The sequence below is a fragment of the Rhinolophus sinicus genome, linkage group LG10 (assembly GCF_036562045.2).
Source record: "Rhinolophus sinicus isolate RSC01 linkage group LG10, ASM3656204v1, whole genome shotgun sequence".
In the NCBI taxonomy this organism is placed as follows: Eukaryota; Metazoa; Chordata; class Mammalia; order Chiroptera; family Rhinolophidae; genus Rhinolophus; species Rhinolophus sinicus.
The window spans coordinates 105304556-105324279 of record NC_133759.1 but is presented as its reverse complement, the minus strand read 5'-3'; the positions used below and the strand labels follow the sequence as shown (position 1 = coordinate 105324279).

Here is a 19724-nt window from a genome sequence, read left to right as displayed (position 1 = left end):
GTGGACACCTGCCAACCCATTTTTCCTAAAAGTACCCGTGAGGGCCTTTTTTGTGAAACTGACCAGTTGGGTGAGCCACAGAGTGGGAGCTGTGTAAGATGCCCTCTGCCCATGAGACTTCCCTGTCCTGTGCTTGGCCAAATCCTTCTCAGCTTTTAGGGTTTGGCTTAGATGCCACTTTACAGGTCACCTCCTCTGGGAAGCCCTCCTGACCTCCCAGGCTACAGGGGTACCCCTCCCTCACCCCTCATCACTGCCCAGAAGCCTATGCCTCCCTTGTCTTTAGCCCTCTTTGTCCAACGTTATCATGTTGATTTACATTCGAGCTCTTCTTCGTTTGAAGGTGAGAACCTTGTACTGTTTGTCCATTACTATAACCCCAGGGCCTGGTACAGACCAGAAATTTCTAGAGGATCTGATGAATCCATGACTGTATAAGGCACAATAAAGTAAGACCCTGAGCCAGACACACCTGGTTTCTTACAAGTTGTGTGACCTTCGGCAAGTGACTAAACTTCTCTGACCCAGTTTCCTTATCAGGAAAAATAAATCCCACCCAGCATCCTTGAGGAAGGATCTGAGAGATTAAACAAGGGGCATGTACAATGCTGTTCTCTAAGTGAGAAAGGGCAGGCTTCAGTGACGGCTGAAGGTGCCGAGTTTCCGTGAGGAGGGTGTGGTGCGCTGCAGAGACTGGATTTGAATTCTGACTGTGTGTGTACATAAGTGGCGTTAACAGTATGGGCGCACATGTCGGTGTGGGCCTGTGTGAGCCCCTGGCGCACATCATGTGCCAGAGGACCCCACCCTCCACATCCTCAACCAGGAAGCCAGGTCTCACTCAGCAAGGCCTGGGGTCAGCACCAGGCTCCCAATCCCAGCGCTGGGGCTGGGCAGTTATCTCCCTCTCTGAGCCTCGTTCCCCTTGTCAAATAGGGTGTAACACAATCTGCTTTCAGGACCGGTGGTGGGTGGAGAAGAGAGAGGTCACCAAAGCTCCCCTGCCCGCAGGTGGCACAGACAGGCTGGTCAGAGTTTGATGCCTGTGTGTTGCTGTCGTGGGTGAGAAATTGTTGGGCTGGGCCCGCTACAGGTGGCCCTGTTGATCACAGTAACAAGGATTTTCAGAATATTTCATTCACTGCGTTACCTGTTTAATGGATGTGGGCCCTGAGCAGGAAGGCCCAGGGGGCCGTGGTGGGGAGTGGGCTACACTGTGGAGTCAAACAGATCTGTTGGGGGACCCCAGACAAGTGGCTTCTCTGGGCCCAGCTCCATGACTATAAAATGAGGTGCCCCCTCCCACTTCATAAGGCTGCACTGACAGAGAGAAAGCACCAGTACTTAGTACTTGCTCATGAAAAGTGAGTGCCTTTCCCCAGGCCTTAGGTCTCAACTTGAGGCCCCAAGGGCAGCGCACTGACGATGACATGACAGCCGCACTCAGAAGGAATCACAGAGGGTTGTGTGATGGAGCAGAGGCTCAAAGGCAGCGGTCCCTTGGGAGGGCGTCTCCCTGTGCCCAGGGAGGACAGAAGGCTCTGGGACACAGCCCCTGCATGCCCACCCCCACCCACACCACCTGGAGTGTGTCCTGCTCACCTGTAGTGTGTCCCCAAAGGAGAGCTTGTGGATGACATGGGTCATGTCTGGGTTCTGTGGCTGGGCCGTGGCACTGTGTGTGGACACGTGAAAGTTGCCTGGGACCTGGGGAGAGATGCAAGTTTCAGCAGTTTGGTGAGCTTCCCCAGAGGGTGGGTCACAGGGCTTCAACCTAGAGTCAGATCTGGATTTGAACCCCAACCTTGGTCCCAGCCATGGGATCTTGGAGCAGCCACTGCCCCTCTCTGATCCCCAGGCTCTTCATCTGTAGAATGAGGCACTAACAGTCCGACCTGAGGGGGCTGCTAGGGCTATGGGATGAAAGCATGCCAACCGGGCGCACGGTACAAGGCCAGGGCTCGAAATGGCAGCTGCCCACCATCAACCCTCTGGCTGTTGTCCCCACAGTGGGTTGGCGGACGACCTTTAGGCCTGCAGACCAGGAAGCTTCCCTGAACTCCAAATCAACACTGTCACCTACTAGAGGAAGGAGTACGGCTGACGGCTCAGCAGCTGCCCATCAGAGTCTGTTGATTTTACAAGGATGGCCGTTTCAAACACAAAGCTGTTTGTGTTTGAATATTCTCACAGGAATATTCCTGTCTTCACTAGGGCCTGAGCTTTGGGCCGACATGGGAAGTCCCTGGCCGACAGGCACGGCCCGGCCTCAGCAAGCTCACAGTTGAGTGGGCTGGAATGGTGCCTGGGAGTTTGGAAGGGGCAACCCACTGGGCCTGGGGTGAGCAGGAATGACAGCTTGACAAGATGGGAGGGTCAGGGGGACAGCAGTGCCCACTTCAGGGGGCCCAATCACCTGTGGCAGAGCAGCAGCCAGCTTCCACACATGGGCTCCCATCTGGCCCCACTTCCTAGCTGGGGGGCCTTGGGAATGGTCAGTAACCACTCTGGGCCTCAGTTTCCCCATCGGCAAAATGCAGATAACCACAAAGGGTTATTGGGAGGATTAAATGAGGGGATACGTGCAAAACTGATGGCAGTTGTTATTGGATTGGGTTTGTAGGATGGACATGTTTGTCATGAGAAAGAAGGAAGGACCCGCCCAGAAGAGGGAACAGCATGAACAAAGGCAGGGCCTGGGGAAAAGCCCACTGTATTTAAAAAACATTTCTAACTTCATTTTTACTTATATAAATAATACCTGGGTACATCTGTATTATAAAATATTCATGTGATAAAGTCAAGACTAAAGTTCCCGTTGCCTACCACCCCCGGAAGTAAGAAACTGACAGCATCCAGTGTGTGTCCCTCAGAGTGTTTCTATGCAGTCACATGGGGCCTCCCAGGGACCCCGCTGTGGGCAGAGTTCAGAATCGGGTTTGGGGGCTGGGCCTCACTCTCTCAGAGTTAAGTGAGCCAAAGAGGCTGGCTGCCTCACATCTGCCACCCGCTGGCGCCCCGAGAGGCTGTGACTCAGTGACCCACTCCCCCTCCATCACAGGTGGCTGACTCACACCAGCACACACTGGGCTGAAGAAAGAAAAGACGACGCTTTTAGAGCCTGTGACTTGGGCACCTACGTCAGCGCCTCTGCTGGAGTTTAAAAACATATAGATGGTGCCAGGCCCCAAACCCCAGCCCATCCTGCCCTCCTCCTGGGGGCCTGGGTGATTAAGCAAGGAGTCTGGGGTGCTGGGGGCTGCCAGGACAGCTGGAAACATGTGAAGTCTCCCTTCTGGCTGCTGGCCAACTTCCTGATGGACAGAGGAGGAGGCCACAGGGCACATATAAGCCTGATGCTGGGAGATAAAGGGGTGGGGGCCAGCTGCAGACCTCGCCCATCGTCCCAGTTGGCTTCCTTATCCAAGCACCCCTTGCCTGAGAGTTCCTTGAAGGCACAAACCCCCAGCCCTCTAAGGGTGCGGGGCAGAGGCTGGCCTGAGCTGTGCTTGGAGTGAATGGACATACTGGTCATGGCACACGTGACTGAGCTGTTGACGAGAAGCAACAGGGGGACGCAGGGCAAAAGAGTGGGAACCCTGGGGCCAGGCTGTCTGGGGTCTAGTGCTTTTCAGTTTGTAAACTGTTGTTCTTGCTCCACTAGAACGGAAGCTCCAACAGCACTGGAGCTCTGCCCGCCGACATAATGCATTGCCCCAGAGCTGACAGCCATCCCAGAACTTGGAAGGAGCTTGATAAAAATGTCTGAAAGGAATGAATGTGTAATAGCTCATTTAGTCCTCACACAAACTTTGTTAAGTGGGGGGGGTATCATTATATAATTATCATCATCCCATCAACCTAAAAATGTAAAAACTGAGGCTAAGACAGGTTGACTGACTTGGAGGGTGTCGCTTGGCCAAGAGGGGACAGAGCTAGGACTCGAACACAGGGCTCAGAGAGACAAACGCCGTGGTCTTCTCACGACCCACTGCTTTTCCCACTGGGGAGAGGAGTAGCCCCTTCCTGAACCAGCCAGCAGGGGCTCCAAACCCCAGCGAGTCTGGAATCCCCACCCAGATTCTCAGCAGGAACTGCCAGGTGCTTGCCAGGGACTGCGTGGGGGGAGGCTGAGTGGGCGCACAGTTTAGCTATTGGTTTCTCAGGAGGAAGGGGACCTAGGGGCTGGGGAGCGGGGAGAAGGCCACCAGGGCCTCTGTACCTTGTTGATGCTGAACTGCCCCTCGAAGCGGCAGCCCACCCCGTTGTTCAGTGGGATCTTCATGGAGTTGTCGATATGCCCCACTTCATGCCTGCCCATCTCATCCTGGATGTCGAGCCCAACCACTGTGGGAGGCAAGGGGAGAAGAGAGTCACAAACCCCTGGAGAAACGAGAGGGGGGCGGCCCCTACTCTCAGGACCCCTCCTCCATCCACTCCATGGACAGGCGGGCCTGGGAACCTCTAGGAAGCGCAGAGCCACAGAGAAGAAGTCAGCTGGAAGGGCAGGAGGAGAATGTGATCCTGGACTAAGAGGGAGCCAGACCCCATGTCCCCCTCTGCCACTGCCTGCAGCTCAGGAGGCAGCAGCTAATGGGGCCAGGGACGCAGGACGACAGGGTACAGGCAGGAGGCAGAGGGTCAGGGTTAAAAGGCTGCCTGAATCCTGGCCCTTTTATCAGCTGTGCAACCTTGGCTGAGGCATGTAACGTCTCAATGCTTCAGTTTCCTTCTCAGAAAAATGAAAGGATAATAATTTCACCTTCCTTGGAAAATCATGAGGATCAAATAGTTAATATGTGTAGAAAATGTTTAGAACAGAGTCTGATGCACAGGAAGTGGCAAGTGTTCAATACGTGTGAGCACTTACTGTGTCTCAGACAGTCTCTCTGGGTTCACTGAGTGAACAAGCTCAGGTAGTCATTTGTTCATCCATCACTCATTCATTCACATCTTCCTTTACCCAATGCCCAATCCTCCAGGCCCTGCCCTCCAGGAGCTTGGGCACTTTTCGGGGTTCTTTAGTATACTAAATGAGAAATCTGGGGCCTGGAGTCCTGGTCCTTGACTCCAGTGGGGCTCCACCACCTCTGTGACTCAGCTTCCCCACCTGTAAAATGGGCAGGTGCATGCCAACTACTTTCCCTGAGATGGTCCAAGTGGTGAGGTGGGGGGGCTCCTGATAAACTATAGAAACGCAGAATTTCCCTGGAAGGAACGCTAGGAAGGAGGCTGCAATATAGAGAAAGAGCAGCTGGGAGTAATTTTTTAAGTGAGCCAACCCTAAAAGGGAAAAACGGGAACACCCCCGGACTCCTCAGCGGCGATGGGGAAGTGAGCGAGAGCCCATCCATAGAAGGGAATGTGATGCAGTCATTAAATATGACACGCACATGTCTGTAGTATGTGGGGAAGGCTGATGCCACAGCCTTCGGTTTATAAGAAATGCAAGCAGGTCCCCATTTGACTCAGCAGTTCCCCCTCCTCCTCGGGAGTCCATCCTCCAGATGCACACATGTCCAGACGTGTGTGCAAGGCTGCTCCGGGCAACCTTATTTGACATCGTGACAACTGGAAGCAGCCCAACTGCCTGTCAACAGGGGACTGGTCAATGGAACAGCCCCTCTGGAATGTGGAACAGCAGGTACAGGGATGAGCTCAATCCGTATGTGGGCAGAGGCAGCTCAGGGCAGGGCAGTGGCTAAGAGTGTACCTCGACCAAGTTACCTCACCTTTCTTCTGTTCCTCAGCTTCCTCCTCTACCCTAGGCTTGTGAGGGTTTAAAAAATTAAAACAGCACTTACTATGTGCTAGACACTCTTCTAAGTGCCTTTTATGTAAGAACGTCCCATCTGAACATCCCTGTGGGGAAGATACTATTACCGGCCCTCTTATGTGGGGGGACACTGAGGCACAGAGAGGTTAAGTAACTTGCCCGAGACCTCACAGCTAAGAAATGATGAATTTTGGGTTGGAACCCATGGAGTCTTGATCCAGAGCCCACACCCTTTAGCAACTCTGCTAGAACACCTCTCCTCTTCATGAACTAACACAGCCAAAGTATTCAGCCTGGGCCTCGCCTGGACTCCGACCTGAATAAATGCCAGCTGTTATTGTTTTACTAATCTTCTGAGTAATAGAAGAACAGCTCCAAGATATTAGCTGGGAAAAAAACCCACAAGAAACCCCAGAAAGGTCCCCTATAGCGGGTCCCAATTATGTAAAAAGAAAAACCCAAACATGATATGCTTGCAGACACACACACACACACACACACACACACACACACACACGTGCAGGAAGGGGTCCCCACTGCTAGCAGAGGCTCCCTCCGGGGGGGACAGCACAACAAGGAACATGTCCTTCTTTTACTTTTTTCTGTATCTATTTCTGTATTTTGAACATGTATCTTTAAAAAGTAAAAATAAAAAAGGTATTGTTGTGTTAGTTGTGTAACACAAAAAGCATTATTTTTAAAGGCAGGATATGAGCTTGCATATGCAGCATGATCTCAGCTGGGTTTAGAAATGTACAGAAAGGAAGGCCAACGGGAACGGAATGGCCTCGAATGTGCACTGACGCTGCTGTGGGGGGTGGTGAATGATGGGTGATTTCTTCTCTCTCTGCTGCTCTGGGTTTTCCCAAGGGACAATGATGAGCATGCTTTTTTTTTCCTATAACAAAAACTTGAAGTTTTTAAAAGCAAAGCACAGTGTGGGGCTCTAGTGGGAGCTGCCCGAGTTTGGGTCATGCCCCGGGGAGCCTGGTGGTCCAGTGCAGCCCCCGCTGGAGGCTGCCCAGCCCCTCTTGGGCCACTGCCTGGAGCTGGGACGCAGCCTAAAACCACATCCCTTCCCTCCCCTGCCCCACTGGTCCCAGTCCTCTGGCCTAAGAATTTCCTTGTTCCAGAGACATTACCAACTCCTGAACGAGGGGCTGCCAGATGAATTATTTCTCTAAGAGAAAGAAAAAAATAAAAATAAAACCAACCTATTCCAACAGGTTCCCGGGCTCCCAGCCCACTGTTGATTCAAAATTGTGATGTAATTCTCACCAAAAGCAATAACAGGATTGAATCTCTTCCTATCTTTGGCTGCAGACCCACCCAATGTTCTTCCCTTCAATAGGAAGGGAGGGGCTAGGGGTAAGAAGGAGGGGTGGTTATGTGCCAGACCGGGGCAGAGGGACAGCTAGAACCCCAGTCTTGGAGGGGACACCCAGTCCACTTGCTAACAAGTCCAGGAACCAGCTTACCAGATCTTCCCAACAACCTCATGCAGCAGATAGCACTAAACCCATTTTACTGATGAGGAAACTGAGGCTCGGAAAGGTTACCTCAGCCAGGGCCACACAGCTTTAGTGAGCAAAGGAGCCAGAATCTGACTCCACACCTCACTTCCAATGAGTTTTGTTTTATACAAGTAATTCATTCTCTTGATTGAAACAAATGAAGCAAACAAGCAAAATAAAGTGTGAAGTAAAAAAAAGTTTTCTGATGGCTGCTAACAGCTCAGAGCTGCCTCCCTCCCCATGTGACTACTCTTGGCTGGTTGGAGGTGTCCTTGCCTTGAGATGCTTGGGAGGTTATGCGACCCCTGCCGATCACCCACGCACCACCCTGTAGCCGTTAGCTAAGGGTATCAAGAGTATTGGTAACAGCCCGGCCCCTTGCCAGTGGGTGGGGCAAACTATGGTGTCATTCACACGCCATACATCTCTGCTCATCCTCTGGCCTCCCTCTCGCCCTTTCAGGTCCCTCCCGTGAGCCCTCCCTCAATAAGTCACTTGTGGAAAACCTCAGACTCTGCTTCTTGGGAACCAGACCTAAGAGACACTTCCCACCCCAAAATGGCTACTCTCCATAGGTAACCCCCATTAGCAATTTCTTGTGTTCTTTATTCCAGAAAACCACCAACTGCATGCACATTAGATTACATTTTCCCCCTAAAAACAGTGGGGAGATTCTTATGCTACCTGTTGTGTGCAGCTTGCCCTGTTCACGTTACTGGTCCTGGTCATCTAGCCATTTCTGCACACACAGCGTTGCCTAAAGGAGGTGTCTTGATGGAGCTGTTGGGAATACTCACATTCACAGTGCAAATTGGGTAAACTGATGTTCAGGCTGACGTCGATTTTGCCCCCACTGTCTTTGTCCGGGTCATCGACGTACAGCTCGTTCACGCTGAGGGAGACAAGCATAAGCTTCGTTGAGACAGAGGCACCCACCCCGGCTGTAAGGGACAGCTAGGGACACTTGACTTGGTGACTACTGCTCCAATAACCTGGACTCCCCTCTGGGGGGAGCCTGCGCCTGCTCAGGCACAGGGGAGCGGGGCTCCCATCTCCACGGCGCTGTCCAAATGCTGGCCTGCCCACACGGAGGAAGGGGCTGGGGTGATGGTAAGAGCTTGGCTTCCGAGTCAGATTCAAGTTCCAATCCTGGCTCTGCCACTTTCTGTGTGAACTTGGACAGAAAACGGCAGCTCTGTGAAACCATTTGTTATATGGGTTACCACCCCCCACTGTGAATGGGGTGGTCTGAACACTTCAGTGAGAACTGTGGGTCTCACTAGGGATCAGAGCCTGGCACCTGCAGGCACACAGCACCTTTCCCCCTCATCTCTTGTGTGCCCCGCCCACCCACTGTGAAGTTGGGGATCCCATCTTCAAGTCCCAGCTCTTACAAAAATCTCTGGGAGGTCATCAAGTTAGAGAACCAAGCTAATGTATTAGTTTCCTGTGGCTGCTGTAACAAATTGTCACAAAGTTAATGGCTTAGAACAACACACATTTATTATCTTCTCCTTCTGGAGGTCTAGTCTAGAAAGGGTCTGCAGGGCTGCACTCCTGCAGGCTCCAGGGGAGAATCCGCTTTGCCTTTTTCAGCTTCTGGAGGCCGCCTCAGCTCACAGCCCCTCCCTCCATCTTCAAAGCCAGCCACATGGCGTCTTCTCTCCTCTCTGACCTTCTCCCTCTTATAAGAACGCCTGTGATTTCATCCTGCCCACCTGGAAAACTCAGGATCACGTCCCCATCTCAAGGCCCTTGACATATCACATTTGTAAAGTTCATTTTGCTACAAAAGGTAACATATTCACAGGTTTTGGGGATAGAGTCATGGACATCTCTGGGGGGAGGCATAGTTTGGGGGAGGTGGCTCCATGGACAGCCATGACACTTTATTGTTGGGGACAGTGGCATCACACTGGGATCTGTTAGCAACACACATTTATCCAGCAAATACTTTTTGAGCACCTAACCTCTCAGGCACTAGAAAGAGTGAAGAACCAGCCAGATGTGGTCTCTGCCTTCACTGAGCTTACAGACACCATCGCCTCCTATATAAATACCTTATACCAACTACGATTACTGCTCTGACGGGAAGCTGTGGGTGGCGTGAGAGGGATGGACGGGCAGACTTCTGTGGGGAGACGGGAGTTGAGATCTGAAGGGTGAGGAGGCTGTCCTGGCAAACAGCAGAGGCGGGGACCTGGGAAGGGCACGGCTCATTTGGGAACTGAATGAAGGTCACTGTGGTTGGAGTGTCGAGCAAAGTGGGGTGTGGGGTGCAGTCGGGGGCCAGGTCAGGAGGGCTCCGAGGCCATGAGAGGCCTCACACTCCATCCTAGCAGGGCACCATGGTCAGGCTTGCACTTATGGCTCCCTCTGGCTGCTGCAAGGAAGACCAATAGGAGTGGCCACTGCCCCGGCGAGATAAGACCAGAGGCTGCTGCAGTGCAGGTGAGAGATGGCGGCCTGGCCGGGGCGCAGTGGGGATGGACAGGAGGGTAGGACGTGCCAAAGGAGGCAGGACTGGCTGATGGACGGGGCGTGAGGGTGGGTCGAAGGAGGCACGCAGGCAAACTGGAATCATGCATTGGGCTGGGAGCCCCTGGAAGAGGAATGGGACTGGTGGGGAGGGAAAGGATGGGACTGGTGGGGAGGGAAAGGTACCAAGTTCCGTGCTGAGCTCGAGGTGTCTTAGAGACACCCCTGAGGAACCGCTGAGTGGACATTGGAGGACCGTGTCTGAAGCCTGGTTCCCAGATAATTCCCCATGGGGGCAGAGAGCTGAATCTAAAGGCAGGCTCAGTGGGCAGCTATGGGCAGTGCTTGAGGAGGCCCCCTGGGTCCTGTGCACAGGATGTAAATCAAATAAAGGACTGCGGCTCTAAATGTTTAGACTCTACAAGAGTCAGCGGCCACCTCTTTGGGCAAGAATGAGTCGCCAGGACGAGAGCATTTTGTTTTTACTAAGGTCCTGCCTTTGTGCCCCTAGCCCCTAGTGCGATACAGCCGGAGTTCAGTTAACAAGAAACGGTGGGCCCAGAAACACACCCGGGGCTTGTTTCCTTGTGAGGGTCACGAGGGTGTGCCTGGAGAGAGACTTGACAGGCCTGGCTGGGCCTCCAGCCCATTAAGCCAGGAAAGACCCCGTCGGGTCTGTGTGCATTCACACTATCCCATCTGCCCCTGTGAAGTGTCCTGATCTCCATTCTAAGGAAACTGAGGCTCAGAGAGGGTGTGCCCCACCCCCAAGATCACACAGCAGGAAATGGCTAAGCTGCAACCCTAACCCAGGTCTGCCTTCTGCCCAAGCCCCAGGACTCACTCTGCCTCCCTCGCGTTTGTCCTCAGCATCCAGGGTCAAGGGAGAAAAAGAGGGGGGCCCTGGCCCTCTGAGGCCACAGGGTGTGGGAAGGGAAGACAAGGGCCTGTGCTTGGCAGGTTCACAGCGTTGGCCCACATCAAAGAACAGGAAGAACAAATGAGCCAGTGGGGAAGGAGCGAACAGGATCATGGGAGGTTACGCTTCAGGACGGACTTCTCCACAGCCAAACGCTCCTTCTTAGCCTTTCGTGCCCAATTTCCACCCCAGCCTTAAACTGCAACTCAGGAGGGTTGTTGAGTAATGAGACTGCTGGGTGAATAACAGAATGGTCACCAAGGGAGAGCCCGTAGCTTCCCTTCCCTGCCCAGTGAGACTCTTCCTTGAAGCTACTCACCTCTCCCACCTGGAGGGGCGTGGCTTCTGCACATCACTGAGGAATTGTGGGATGATGTCATCCCCTGGCAATCCTCTGGAGGTGACCTCAGCGCAGAGCGAGGTGAATCCTAGGTGTGGCGCCAAGGTGAGCTCACCCTCGAGGCCCCAGGAGGCGAAGCTCCCTGTTGCTGCCCAGACAAAGGGGCCCAAGTGCTGGGGAGGGGCAGAAACAGCACTGACCTGCAGAGCTCGGGGCCAGTCTGGTTATGTAAGGCTTGAACTGGCTGCTCCCAGGTGCCTTCCTAAAGGGTCCTGGGCTGTGGGATAAACACAGTTCAATCACCTGTGCCGCCCGCCCGATGAGGTCAGTGTGGCCACCTTCCATGTCCAAATGTTCCAGGGCTGCTGGCTTCCTGCCACCCCCAGCCAGTGCCGCAGCCTCACTCACAGCTGCCATTCGCAGGTGCCTGCCAAGGCGAGCTGATCTTATTGCCTAGGGCTGAATTGATTTTAAAAGGTGAATGATGGCCAGAATAAGCCCATCTGTTGCTAAAGTAAATGCTTTTTATGGATTCACTGCTGTTTGGGGACTCTCATGGGCCTGATTCCTTGTCACTAGTCAGAGCAATGAGAAGACCCACGGGGCAGTGGCAGACAGATGTGAGCTCACCTCCTGGCTCTGCCAGTAAGAAGCTGGGGGACTGGGGACAAGTGGCTTCTCCTCTCTGAGCCTTGGTTTCCTCAACTGTAAAACTGGGAACGCTTTCTATGAAGTTTAAAGATAAGCAAAATTAATCTATAGTAATAGAAGTCAGAATAGTGAGGAGGGCAGTTACTGACTGGAAGGGAACCTTCCAGCTGGTGGAAATGTGTTGTCTTGATGGGATGATGGTGACACGGGTGTAAATACCGGCAAACATTCAAGTCTCACCTTTAAGATTTGTGTACTGTGCTATCTGTAAGTTATATACACCCCACTTAAAAAAAAAAAAAAAAAAAAAAAGGAAAGGAAAGAATAAAAGGTGGGGAGGGAGAAAGGAGGAAAGAAGAGAGAAAGAAGAAAGAGGGCTAAGGATTCCAGCTACTTCCCGGGACTGTGTGAGGACTGGCGATCAAGTGTCAGGCTGCCTGGGCAGGGCTGCGTACGTCACTCACTTATCTCTTGAGGGCCTAGCACAGGCCCTTCTCCATAAAGAGAATAAGATAGCACAGTGAAAGTCCAGGCTCCCAGGGTTCAAATCCTGGCTCTGCCACCTACTGGCAGATGGACCTTGGCCAAGGGGCTTGGCCTCCATCAGCAGCAGTTTCCCCAGATATAAAACAGGCACAATCATAGACAGGGTACAATTTTAGTAAACAGTAAGTGCTCAATAAATGTCCACTACTTTTAATGTTACTAATATCAGTGTTTACCGAGTTGATGATAACAGGTGGACCAGACCAGCAGCGTCCGTCTTGTCCCATTGTGGTGAGGATTAAACACGTATATGTTAGGTGCCCATCACAGCCCTGGTATAGTCTAAGGCCTGCATTAAATTTGGCCTTACTTATAACGAATCAGAGGAGACGTCCCTGCTGAGCTCCCAGCTGGTGCTAGGCACGACGCTGGGGGCTTTCACATCTACATGTGACAGCATCTCATTTAACACACAGAACAAGCCAGTGTTTCATAGGGGTTACTTTTCTCTTTTCACAAGGATGAAACCAGGCTCAGAGAAGACAGATGAAAACTGGGCAAGGTCACCTGACAGGAAGAGGCAGAGGCAGGGTCTGAACCTGGAGCCACCAGAGCCCCAAGCCATGCTCTTTCCGTTGCATTACATGGGATGGGACAGGAATCAATGAAAAACTGAGGGCACGTCACCCCGAACAGACCTGTGATGCAGGTGTCACCGTCTTTCTGATCATCTTCAGATGCCCATCCCCCACCCCACCCATGGCCCAAGTACCCACAGGGCATGGAGGTGCTCAGGGGTCCTCTCCCTTTGTGCCCCACAAGCCTCCCTGCCACCTCCACCTGCCACACCCCGTAGATGGCAGCATCTGACTCCCCTAATGGATGAGGGCTCCCTGAGCCACCAGCACGGAGCACATGCTCACAGCCTCCGTGGACAGAACAAACGGAGGAAGTAATGAACTGCGCTGGTGGGGAAGTGGGGGGCACATTCCAGGTGGGGGATGCCAGACAGTGTCAGGGAGTCAGGCGGATTGTGTGGGGGTGGGTAAGCCATGGCCATGTAGGGAGAGACGGAGAGAGAGACTGGGGAGGCATGAGGGGGAGCGTAGGTGGAATGTGATGGAGGGCCTTGAAATTCTCGGCTGAGGCGTGAGTCCTATGACATCGACGGAAAACAATTTTATTTGCTTTTAGAAGAGCACTTGAATAGTTCAGATTCCTGCCCAGAGTCGCTGACCTCCATGCTTAATAACTGGATTTAATGGAAACTTACACAGCAGTGAGGCCGCAGCAAGAACCAGGAGTGGGAGAGGGAGGCAAAGGACACAGGTTACGTAAGCCAGCTCTCTGGGCCCTTGCGTTTTACGTCCTGACCGCTCCAGGTGTAAGTGCATTATTACCGACCAGGTAGTAATGTCCACAAATCAGCCCTTCGCAGACATCTAGTCCTGTCCCCACTTGTTCTCTACAGCCAGTGCCCTAGGAGCCCTCAGCTTCTCTGCCCTGGCCTCCAGGGTCACCCCACCCCAAACCCATCTTCACACCAGGTAAGTTTCCTGAGGCGCAAACCTGATCCTGTCACTCTGTGCGCAGAAGCCTCAGGCCTCCTATTGCTCCTTCATGTGACAGCTGTGGCTCTCGACCTGGCCCTGAGTGGGTGACCTGGGCTCCTCCTCCTGGTTGAACCACTGGCCTCCCACTCTGGGCCTGCGAGGGGGACGTGAGGACCCCGCTCAAGGTCAGGCAAGCCCCAAGTTCCCACCGGGTGGCCAATGGCCTCCTAGAGTTCTGACTGCCTGTTCGGCCACCTCACCAGGGAGGTGCACCGAAGGCTTCTGGTCAACTACTCTGACCAAACAGCAGTGGCTCCCAGGCCGGGGGCTCCAAAATGCTCTGAGCAGAAAAGGGTGGTGGGATGACAGGCCAGGGTGACGCTCTGGCGCGAGACAGACCGGGGTTTGACTCTGGTTCCACCACTTATATAAACCTCATTGTGGTTTTAGCCTCCTGGTGCCTCAGTTTCCCCAGCTGTAAAGTGGGGCTAACGTCGACAGTCGTACCTACCGCAAGGGGTTTTGTGACGATTCCATGAGCTGATTATCACAAAGTGCTCACTTGGCGGCTGGCACTCGCTCACGTACTATAAATCAGAACTGGAAGTTATAATGAGTTATGTTATGCTATAAATGATCAATAGGGAGTCCCAGTTTCTTATTATACATCCTCATCAGGTTAATAATTAAGAGTAACCAGAGCTCAGGCGGTAAAAGGCTAGAATGTTCTGTGGCCACGTTCTCCGATGGGTGGCAGGGGCGGGAGTGGAGTGTACTGCTCCCCTGGAAACGCAGGCCTCAGAGCACCCCGTGGGGCCAATTTCCCAAGGATAATTAATGGCCTGTCCTGGGCCCAGGTTGGAGTCCAACCACCCAAACAAACAGGCCTCTCTCCCACCAGGCTGGGCCAGAATAGCGTCTTATGTCACTGATAACCACAGGCCAGGGTTGGACCGATGTTGATCCAACCAGCGGTGACCTCATTTCCTTGGGTTACAGTCTCATGGGGGGTGGAGGACCGACCCACTGTGGTCACACAACTGCCAGGGAGGGCCAGTCTCCCACAAAAGGAAAAGAATTGTGACCTTCGGTTCTTCCCAAATCGGCAGGGCTTTCCAGGGGTCAGACAAGCTTCTGAATACAGGATAGACCCCAAAGGAGCTATCCTTTTTCCCTCTGGGTTTTTCTGAAGCGTCCTCGGTCCCTGTAGACTCCCTTTGGGCAATTTCTGTACCATGGTTAGGTGGCAGCAGAGAGAAAGGGGGCACTAGGGTCACTGCATCATCACAGATGGAGCCTCAGGCCCAAGCAGGTCTCTCTCCTCGTCCCCACTTCCCCCCCTCTCTCCAGCCACGCACACTGCAAATGCAGAAACGCTTGTTAGCGCAGGGCTGCACACAAGTGGACACTCAATGAATGACCTCTCGTGTTTTGATTCCTTCCCTCACCTTCATCTTTCTTCCTCTCCAGGGACATGGTGGGACCACAGTGTTCAGGACGCCCCGGGAGCCAGGAGAAGGACGTTCTGGAGAGGGGGAGGGGGCAGGGCTGTGGGAACACTGTGCTTCTGGGACAGGAGTGAGCCCTGCCCTGGATAAACAGAAAGCGCTGTTCAGGCTTGCTAGAGCGGCTCTGCACCCAGCAGGTGGGGCCCCACCTGCTCCAGGTGCAAGCTGTGACGTCAAAACTTACTTGCCTGGGGCCCCCTGCCTCAGCACCCTACCTCACCGTAGGCTGGGCTGACAAAGGGCTTACTGAGCCACCCCTCCAATGTCAGCAGGAGGTGAGGGCCGCCAGTTCTTAACTCAAGGGAGGGGACAAGGAAATGAACATTCAAGGAGCACTGAGCACCTGTACCAGGTGCTAAGCAGCTTTACCACCTTTTTTAGGGTTAGATGGGGAATAAATATGCTATCAGTAAATGCGCAGAGAGCTATGGACCTATTGCTGTTGAAATATATCTAGTGCTACACAAGTACCTTTCAGGCAGACCTCGTTTTATTATGCTTCGCTTTATTGCACGTCATGGGTTTTTACAAATGGAAGGCAAGACCCTCCACCAGCAAAAGGACTATGAGTCATTTCATTGTGGAGGTCTGGACCCGTAATATCTCTGAGATACGCCTGTGATCTTGTGTACGCCTCACAGAATGCCACACACCTCCTCTACGTGCTACCCTGCTTTGTTTTTCCCTTCGGAGCCCTTATCACTAATTGATATGTTCTAGTGTGGTTTGCTGGTTGACTGTGTCCATTGCTGGCATTTGCAGCTCCTTTGAGCTTGGAACCACACAGCACGGCATAAGGCAGACCTGGCCCCTGGCTTCTACGGGCTCAGGACCGAGAATGATTGCCATTAACAGACAGCAGCGTGTACAGGGCGTGGCCTGACTCGGTTCCACCTGCTCTATGTGCTGCCTTCTCTGCTTGCTCCCTTTACTCCAGCCACACCAAGCTTTCTATCTGCTCTTCACACACACCAGGTAATTCCTGCCTCAGAGCCTTTGCACTTGCTCGCACCCTGCCTGACACAGGTAAAGCCTCGCACCTGGTGCTTGGGGCATGGTCAGGGATTGTTGCTGTCACGTATGTACCCCTCTCATCTTGCTCAGGACATGAGGGGCCTGCACAGTAATCCTCCCAGGAAATGGGGTACAGCCTGGAAAGATCCGCAGGTGCCTGTTGCACAGCAGGTTCTTCATAATGCCAGCCGGTCTCCATTTCTTGATCTCCCTGCTTCCACCTCCAACTCATGATGGGGTGACCCTTAGACGTCAATGGCCCAACTGTGATGGAAGATACTTGGCTCAGACAGGTCATCCCCCATTAGGGGCTGGGTGTGTGTGTGTGTGTTTGGGGGGGGGGGGGACACACAGTCCTTTCTCTGACCCCTGCAAGGTCAGGGATCATATCTTGGGAAGCAGGTAAACCTCCCCCGACCTGGAAGGGAGTTGTGACTCTGATTCACTGTCCCTTGTCTGGCCAGCAATACTGAGACCCAGAGACGTTCGACAACTCACCCAGCTTCCCACAGCAAAGTGGTAATCGAGCAGCGACCGGGCCCTGGGTCTCCTGATGCCTTGTCCAGTGCTCTTTCTACCATTCCATGAGGCCTTCTGCCACCAGGGTTAGGTTCAGAGGGGCAGGGAAGGCAAACCTTCCCATGCCAGTGGAGGGTAAGAAGCTACATCCAGAGACGAGTTAAGGGAGGAGAGATGGCAGGTCTCAGGAGCCACCTACTAACTGCGTGACTGTGGGCAAGTCCCCTGCCCCTCTGAGCCTCAGTTTCCTCATCTGTAAAGAGGGGATGACTGCTTCCCAGGGCTGTTTGAGGGTTCACGGTGGTAATGCTTGTACAGCACCAAGGCTCTCCTTGGGCTAAGCAGCAGCTATGTTTGCAGTTTCCTACTGTCTTGTAGCTGAGAGGGAGGCAAAGGAAATCAAGAAATTCCACTGAGTGAAAAAGAAAATGCCAGTGTTGACCAGGGGAGTGAGTGGCCAGGACCCAGCCCCGTGATGACTCTTGGTTGTAAACGTGGAAACAAAGAGGCCTGGAAGCCTCAAGCCCGTGGCCAAGGCCAAGGCAGGAAGCTCCTGGGCCTAAGCCCCTCTCAGAGGGGCGTCGGATGAGGCCGTGACTGAATAATTCCAATGGCATCTGTGTTACACACGGCCCAGAGCATTTATTAGGAATTAGGATGGATTCACAATGTGTCAGTCGCTGCCAGGAAGCCCACACCAATTCCTCACTGAGTGTGGGCCTGGGAAGAGGGCAGGGGGCTTAGCAGAGGGGCCGGGCTCTGATGTCAGCACCGTCGCCCCCTCGGATAGGAAACTGCAGGGTTTCTGTGAATGCTTCCAGCTTTAACACCAAATGACCCTGATGATTCAGAGGAAAAAAAGCCCCCTGGCCAAACAAAGGGACAGCAAAGAGAGCAAATGATTTCTGTTCATCAGGGGATTCAGAACTCCCCTCCGCCGTATCCCTCCCCCCGCCACACACACACAAAACACAAGCTAAATTCTTTCTTCAAAGCTTTAACAAATCCGCATTCACTTTTGCTCTAACTTTAAAACCCTTTTAAGAAACAGGAGTGCCGATGCCACAGACTTGGCACTGGCAGTTGGAAGCTTCTGAGGTTTCTCTCCATTTTAAAGCCCCTCCCTCTTCTCATCTGGGAAAGCTCTGGAATGTCCCACGGGGGTGGGGGATGTAACTTACACTTCTGTCGTTATGAATCCGGTGAGCTCCGAAAGGAAGAGGAAGAGGATGAAGAGGCAGCAGCAGATAGAGACTGGAAGAAACAGAGACACACCGTTAGGGTGGAGGGCACTGGTTGAGGGAGGCCGGTCCCTCCAGTCCCCTGCCCTCCCTCTGCCCTGAGAGAAAAGCTGCTTAGAGGGAGGGGGAGGCCCCACTCCCACCTGCACACCCTCCAAAGCCCCTTCCTACCCTTGGCCTCGGTACGAAGCAGAAAGGGGGCCGCCTTTAGTTCTGATCTGACCCTCCCCGTGGACTGACCCCACTACAGGCAGCGCTTTCTTCCACAAGAACCCTTTAAAGCAGAGGTCAGTCAAAAACAGAGGCCACAAAGTGGGAGCCCCCAAAAGTGTTCTGTTTGGCTTGAGGGATACCTATTTTAAAGTTTGGAGTTGACATTGAACAATCCAGAGATAAAAAGTCCAGCTTTCCGGCGGCTCCAGACCACTGCAGCCCGTTCCCACAGGGGCCAGAGCTCACCAGTTTGCCGCAGGCCCCACCACTCCCTCGTGCTTCCCTGATTCCTAGGCAGAGTGTCGGTTGTGGTATATCACCACCTCCTGTGGTATATCACATGTGCCCATGTCCCCATCAGAAGGAGGAAAATGAGGATGCTGAGCGTTGTGCTGCAAGAGAAGGGGCCATTCTTTATGGAAGTGAGGAATGGTCCAAGGCTGAAATGCAGAGCGTGGACGAGCTCGAGGGTCAGCCCAGTGCACTCGTATTCACTTCGCCTGCGTGGCCTCTGAAGATGTTGGAGTTTGTGGCCCTGGAGTCACTCCCTGGGGCAGGACCTAAGTACCCTGGGATCTGGCTCTCATCTCTGAACACTCCCCCAACATCCAAGCACCCAGTCACATCAGGCCTAAATATGCGTCTCGTTTCTGTTCCTTTGCCTGGAATGACCTTCCCCACCCTCCCTCCTCCTCCATGGTCATCCCCTCTGTGTGGTGAACTCCTACACATCCTCCCAGGCTGAGGCCCAGCGCCAATGTCCCTGGAGCTGGCCACTCTTTCCTCTGTGTTCCCAGCCTCTGCTTGAACACTTTCCACACTTTAATGGTTATCTGTGGCTGTTTCCCCCACTAGACTGATATCCCAGAAGGCAAAAACTCCATGGCTCCAGTGCCTGGCACACCGTAAAGGGTAAGGCAGGAGTCAGCCCCCCAGAGGGCAGAACGAGGGCTGAGCAGGCCTCAGCTGGGCTTATCACAGGGCCACATGGTGAGCAAGAGCACGCGTGGTGTGTTCCTGGGTAAAGTACTTAATCCTGCCTCGATTTCCCCATCTGTAAAATGGCAACAGTAATAGTACGTGCCTTATGGGGCTGCTCTGAAAATGTCCACACCAGAGGGTGAGGCTGGAAATAGTGCCTGGCAGGTAATAATGGCTCAAGCATTAACTCATTATTAGAACTTTCATCAGAGAGACCCGGGAAAGTTTGCTGTTTTGGGGAAGGTGATATGACAAATGGGTTGATCCTTAGTGTCCTGCAAAGAGAAAAAGGTTCCCAGTCCTACTTGCTGATTCCGCTACATTCTTGACAGACTGCGCCTGGACTGGCTGAGCCACTGCCCTGGACGCTGACATCGGTTACTTATCGTCGTCATCGCTGTCATCACCATTGTTGTGATTATTTTTATCTATCTATCTGTCTGTCTGTCTGTCTGTCTGTCTGTCTATAGTGAACAGTCTAAGATGCATTCTGGCGAGGAGGAAGAGAATGAGTGTTTGTTGGGCACCTAC

The 19724-nt window shown here is 53.2% G+C and overlaps 1 protein-coding gene across 1 annotated transcript in view; it reads right to left on the bottom strand.

Moving 5' to 3' along the window:
- ERGIC1 (endoplasmic reticulum-golgi intermediate compartment 1) overlaps positions 1 to 19724 on the bottom strand; it is an 88332-nt gene that overhangs the window by 21547 nt on the left and 47061 nt on the right. Inside the window, exons 3-6 of the mRNA XM_019741339.2 lie at positions 17940 to 18012; positions 8088 to 8182; positions 4223 to 4347; positions 1603 to 1707 (exon numbers count right to left, since the gene is read on the bottom strand). Coding sequence (XP_019596898.2) covers positions 1603 to 1707; positions 4223 to 4347; positions 8088 to 8182; positions 17940 to 18012 — 398 coding nt within the window. The remainder of the gene's footprint in view (positions 1 to 1602; positions 1708 to 4222; positions 4348 to 8087; positions 8183 to 17939; positions 18013 to 19724) is intronic.